Source organism: Poecilia latipinna, unplaced genomic scaffold, assembly GCF_001443285.1.
Source record: "Poecilia latipinna isolate Pla-1442-1.1 unplaced genomic scaffold, P_latipinna-1.0 Scaffold331, whole genome shotgun sequence".
Lineage (NCBI taxonomy): Eukaryota > Metazoa > Chordata > Actinopteri > Cyprinodontiformes > Poeciliidae > Poecilia > Poecilia latipinna.
Genome location: NW_015112947.1, coordinates 377,991 through 383,990, shown reverse-complemented (window position 1 = coordinate 383,990; position 6,000 = coordinate 377,991). Strand labels below are relative to the sequence as shown.

At 41.0% G+C, this 6,000-nt stretch overlaps 1 protein-coding gene across 2 annotated transcripts in view; it reads left to right on the top strand.

The window, feature by feature from the left end:
• The first annotated feature begins 1,623 nt into the window (after positions 1–1,623).
• myo10 (myosin X) overlaps positions 1,624–6,000 on the top strand; it is a 108,314-nt gene continuing 103,937 nt past the window's right edge. For both annotated transcript variants that reach the window (XM_015035340.1, XM_015035339.1), the window contains exon 1: positions 1,624–2,085. In XM_015035340.1, coding sequence (XP_014890826.1) covers positions 2,065–2,085 — 21 coding nt within the window. In that variant the 5' untranslated portion in view covers positions 1,624–2,064. The remainder of the gene's footprint in view (positions 2,086–6,000) is intronic.

The following is a 6,000-nucleotide window of genomic DNA, read 5'->3' as shown; positions in this document are numbered from 1 at the left end:
ATATTATAAATGTCTGCCGCGAAAGCAGCGTTTAGTTCAAGGTTGATCCGATTTATGAAGCTAATTTCGGCCAGCCGTTCTCCAGCTCCCTCCAGCGCTCGGAGGTTCACTTGGGGCTGTCAACAAATGTTAATAAATGCCTTAGGACCAACTGACACAAAAAGTGGTAGTTCATGCTTTTACAAGAAACAGACTACCTTCTTTTAAAATGTCAAGTCATATTCAATATTTTAAATAATTGTAATATAAAAATAATCTAATATTTTTTTCAGTAGCTTCCATATTTTGTGCCACATTGACTAGAAATCAGTGTGTAACCAATCGCGATCGACGCCCAGAGGCTAAAACCAGCGGGTCCTCTTGTCAAAATATTCATACATATATATATATACATACATACATATACTTTTGTCGTAGTACCCCCAAGAATTTAAAACTACTTTCACCCTTGACATTTTTAAAGAGGGTTGTCACATTGGCTAAACCGAGAGTCAAACAGTCACTGGGACTGACTACTTTATATTCCATTGAGGGACAGAAACTAAAACATTACATACACCTTTCTGAACAGGCGAGGGCGCACTTTCTCCATCTATAATCAGACATTGAAGCAACCACTCCTCCCTGGCACCTCCTGGGCCCCATGGGCACCCATCCGGGCCTGGGCCGGCCCTCCCCACAGCTCCGCGCCTGGCCCCCATAGCAGAGGTGGCTGGATTAACCAAAGATTGAACTCATTAGTGCTACTGCAAAATGTTTTTACACAAGTAAAAGTAACCTTCCAAGAAATAAATCAGGAAAGAGTAAAGAAGTTAAACATTTTATGAAATATTTCTGCTGGTATCTGCTGTTTGCACCTCTTTATTGTCACTTATAGTTTGTTGTTTTAATGCTCAAATACATTTTATTAAATTAACCTACTCAGCTACTCATTCTTTGGACTGGATTATTTTAATTTTGAGGCATTTTAAGTTGTAGTTTTACTGTACAGTATGATGTTCTTAATTCTGTCAGTTGTTATTTTTGTGTGAATTTACCAACTGTTGGACAATAAAGAATATTTCTATTCTATTTAATATATTGAAATATTGATCATTTAATAATAATATCACTTTAACACAAAGTCTGTCTGGGGATTTTCAAAAAAATATCTTTGTTCTTTATTCAGACAAGTTACAACTCAGTAGAGCAACTGAAACTTTACTCAAGTAAATGTAGTGATACTTTGTAATAATATTACCCAAGTAGAAGTAAAATGTACAGTGTAGTAAAACCTAAAATAATATTTTTCCAAAATAATTAAAGTAAATGGAACCAGTTATTACCACCACAGTTGTTCTGTGGTGGTAATAACTGTAAACCTCTGAATTAGTTTTTGTTTTAAAAAATATGATTATGACTATTAGTTATAGAAATACTTTTATTAATCCTAACTGAACTAAACAGGACATGTTTAATCTGATTTAAAGTCAGGCAGTTAGAAACAGATTTTTTTATATGGTTTGTGTAAATATTTGGTGATCGGCTCTGATTATATGACAAACTGACTTGCCATCCATCGTCTTCCATTCTGAATGCTGGATGTTTAAAGTGTCTCCTGGTCCACATGTTGACAGCAGGAGGAGTCAGTGAGACATGAGGAAGAGGAGCAGGAGGAGGAAGAGCAGGAGGAGGAGCTTCACTGTCCGGCGGGTTGGACTGAGGGAGTCCCGGACTGAAGCGTCCAAAGTTTCCGCGGCCAGCCGCTTCTTCTCCTCTCTGCTCCAAACAAACGGACCTCGGCCGGATCCAGACGCGCAGCCGCGGCGCGCCGTGAGCAGGACGCTGAGTGTGAGCAGACGGACTTTGACTGTTCCCACCGGATGAAAACTCCTGAAACAAAGAGTGAATGTGCTGCTGAAGCTCCAGGGACTGACGGACGGAGGGAAGGAGCATCCCGCAGCGGCTGGCAGGAATGAAGAGGATGCGCTGAAACTCTCACAAACTTTTGGTTCGTTTTAACTTGGAATGAGTTGGATCGGCGTCCACACAGGGAATCCTCTGGGATTACAATAAAGAGGAGCGATGGATAACTTCTTCACAGAGGTAAGAAAAGCTGCAGCTGCTGCAGCAGATCAGGAAACTCCCGCAGCAGCTGATTGGTTCTCATAGTTTCATGCAAATGTGATGAGATTTTAGATTTCTGAATTTGTTTCCTCCTGCTGATTCCAAAAAAAAAAAATATTTTTTTACAATAAACCCTTGACCCAGTCCCGGCGAGGCTCGGCCTCGGTAGGTGTTTCATTGAAACATGAAGTATCAGGACCTCAGAGGAGGTTCGGTTCGGTCCGGTCCCAGTGGGTCTCTGGTATTTCCGCACCTCATTTTCTGGTTTCCTCCAATAAGAAGAAGACGGAGTAAAAACGTCCCATAGAGCTATTAATAGACTGAAGCTGCAGCGGCCACCTGATGAATGACAGGGTTCTGGTTCTGGTTCTGGTTATCTGGATGCTTTGAGGTCCAGATGCCACCAGGTAGAGGTTCGGTTCTGTTCCTGGACTCATGGAGCCGCTGAGCGTAAAAAGTGTTTGGATCTGCAGGAATCATCTGGCCCACAGTAAGAGACGCAGCGTTTTAAATTCATCACAGCTTCACCTTCACCGGATGGAGGTCAGACGGGGTCACATTGTCAGCTTGCATGAGGCTCATTTGCTGCATTCCTGTTTTTATGTCCCGGCTGCAGGTTAGTCACACATGAACTGTGTGTGAGGGTCGCTGCGGTTCAAATGTGAGCAAAACTTTGTAGAACTTTGCTGTTTCCATTAAATGAGAAATGTGGTAAAAATCCCAGGGGAATAATTGAAAATGCTGTGAGCGCTCAGGTGGAGCAGCTGCACCTGCACATCATCACTTTACTGCTGTAAACAAACTGACATGATGCAGAAACAATGTTTTTATTGCAGTTTGGCAAAATACAGTTATGAAAAGAAACATCATCTCAGCCCAAAAAGACTGTCTGCATTGATGACGATTGGCTCACCTCCGCATGCGAGATGCTTGAATCTTAAAACTGATGGTTTACCCAAAGTTTTGTTGAACCTGTGATTAACGAATCACATCATAAACATGATTGAACTTCAGCAGCTGGAAGCTCAGGCCTGATGACTCTGATTCTTCCCTTCAGATGCCAACTCTTTCATCCTCTGCTGAACATGGAGGATCAGAAACTGTTGTGTTTCTGATCACATTCCTCCTGAACTCAGAATGTCATAAAATAACTTTTACTTTCTTAATGAATTTCATTTTACGTCTGCTGAAATGTTTTCCTTTAAATAGGCCAGTAAGCGGTTGGGAAATGTGTGCTGTCAGAGCGGGTGAGGCTGTCTGATCCATTTGGTTTTACTACATCAGTAAACCACACCTGGTAGTGATGATGTCATCCAGGTAGAGCATGAGTCATTCCCGAGAGTTCAGCTGCAGGGAAGCGGATTTTAAAACAGGTTCTACCTCATCTAGATCTGTAACGGCCGTTAACTCTGACTTCCTGGTTGAAAGCCCTTCCTGTGCTCTGATTGGTGCTGAGCTGGTTTGAAATCCAGAAGGAGTTTTTAGTGGAATGAAAGGTCAGAGGTCATGAGAACTTAAAGGTGCGGGTGTAAAGCAAACACTGCGGTTCCGCAGTGTTTCCCCTGCAGTGCAGCGTGGCGCCGGTCCCATGACGGGCCGGCGGTTCGTCTGGTGGGCCGCGCCGCCACAGTTACGGGTTTTTGTTGCTCCAGAGCCAGAAGCAGGCAGACGTTCAATAGTTTCAAATGTCGTTGGTTTGGCTTTATGTCTGCCAGCGAATGGCAGCCGGAACAAAGAGCCCAGTCTTTAAGGAAAAGGCCGTTTGACGACGGAGTGAGGAAGAATCAGGCAGCAGTTTGAGGAATGAAAACCGGGAAGGAAACTGGAGGAAGAAGGAAACTTTTCTCTGGTTTAGTTGTAATAAAGATCAATATGAAGTTATGAAGTCTGATTTTAAAGTTCTGCTCATCCAAACCGCTGAGTTTCATCACACAGGTTTTAAAATCTATTAGCATTTAGAAACTCTTCCTCATTCATAGTTTTGGTGTTCATTTTTTTACAAAATATTTTTTTTAATCCAGGAATTTCAAAATGTTTAGTCCTTTTAAAACTAGACATTTTATTAGTAACATAAATTGTAAAACATAGAATTTGTTCCCCTAATCAGAAACGTTTAGTTTCTATTCTAGAATTTTGTTCAATATTTTTGTTTTCTGCCTTTAAATCAAAGTTTAATCACAAGACTTTTCATATTATTATTATTTTTCAGTTTATAAAACCTTGTCTTTTTTATCTTATTTTTGGTATAACCAATAAAGTAAAAAACTATTCATGTTTATAAATATTTAAGGATATTGAAGCAAAACTATTAGTAAAAGCTACATAGGATGATTATAGCATTAGTTTAATATGTCTTATTTTCTAAGACTGTCTGACATCATATTTGATAAAGAATGAAAATCTTCTTTTTAGAAGATACTAAATTTTGGCCAGAAGTTTTTATTCAGTGATTATTTAACGCCTCAGGATCATCTGGATGCCATGACAACAGGAAGTGATGAAAGTTTAACCCCAAAACAGCAGATTATTTAGTTAAAGATGTTAGTATTTAACTTTATGTTTTCATGTTCTGGTTGATGGATCATCGTATTAAATCATTTCATTTCAGTCACATCATTAGTAGAGAAGCTGCAGCTGCTTTTAAACTACAATATGTGAGCATGACTGCAGCCCACTAAGGTTCATATAACTACAGTTTATTCTTCTGATCCGACCCGACTGATCCACGAAGCAAAGCAGTTCTTCAAACATGGAATCAAATCCCAGAGTTGGGGATAATTTCATAGTCGCTGCAGATCCGCATCCGGTCATAAATAGCAGTTTGTGGCGTTTGTGTTTGTTTTCCAGGGACAGAAGTGTTTATAAGAGGTGTTACAGCATCGCGTGGCATGAAGTATGGAAATTAAAAAGCCACAGCACAGTTTTAGTTGTTAAGTCGGTGACACGCAGAGATAACGCTTATACTTTATTGATGCTCTTATTTTGAAGTAAAACAAAACAAAAAAAAGCCATTTTCTTTTACAAGTTTTTCTCTAAAATGCTTTAAAAAACTGGTGGGAACAAAAATCTTCACCATTAGTATCAATATGAGGTTTAGCTCTAAAATTAGATCAGCTTCTGTCTTACATGGATTTGATCAGAGAACAGGAGACGCGATGTTTTCTGCATCAGCCCAGCAGTATGCCTCCATCAATGTTTTTATTTTATTGTGTTTTTCTGTAGGATTTGTTTGTGATTTTTATGGTTAATTCTTCTCTGAAGCCTGGGAACGTTTTGTACTGTAAAACTGGAAACTCTGGGCCAAATGTTGAGAGGAAGAGACTGAAACTGATTAATCTGAGCAGAACTGAGATCGTTTTGTTACGCAGGACTCAAACTCTGCACAGATGTTCATTTGCCTTTCTTTCTTTTTCTTCCATTTGGCACCAGAACCACAGAGCAGCAGTCCTCTGACCCGGCCTGGTGTGAAACGCCTCAGCTGCAGGCTGTGATGTTCTCTCAGGGCTGGTGAGAAATGCAGCAGGTTTTAAAAAAGCGTTATTTTCTCTGCTGTGTTTCTGAGGAGACGATCAGGAACCCAGACCTGCTGCTGGGTCTGGGTTTCTGCTGGGTCAGGAACCCAGGCGGCGGCACCACGGTGTCACTGGGACGCATCCTTCAGCAGAACCCTGCGCGTCTCTAATTACTGAGCTGCAGCCAAAACAGTCTGGCCCGGAGCCGGCGCTGCCTCTATAAATAGTGTTTCCACAAATCCAGAGCGCCGGTTTTCATCACCTTCCATTTACTTTGAAACAAAACGCCGTTTTCCTGTACAGCGACAACCAGCCAGTGGATTTTTACAGAAAAGTTTCTGAACTCATAAAACTGCTGCAGATTTCAGCTCCGTGATGGAGA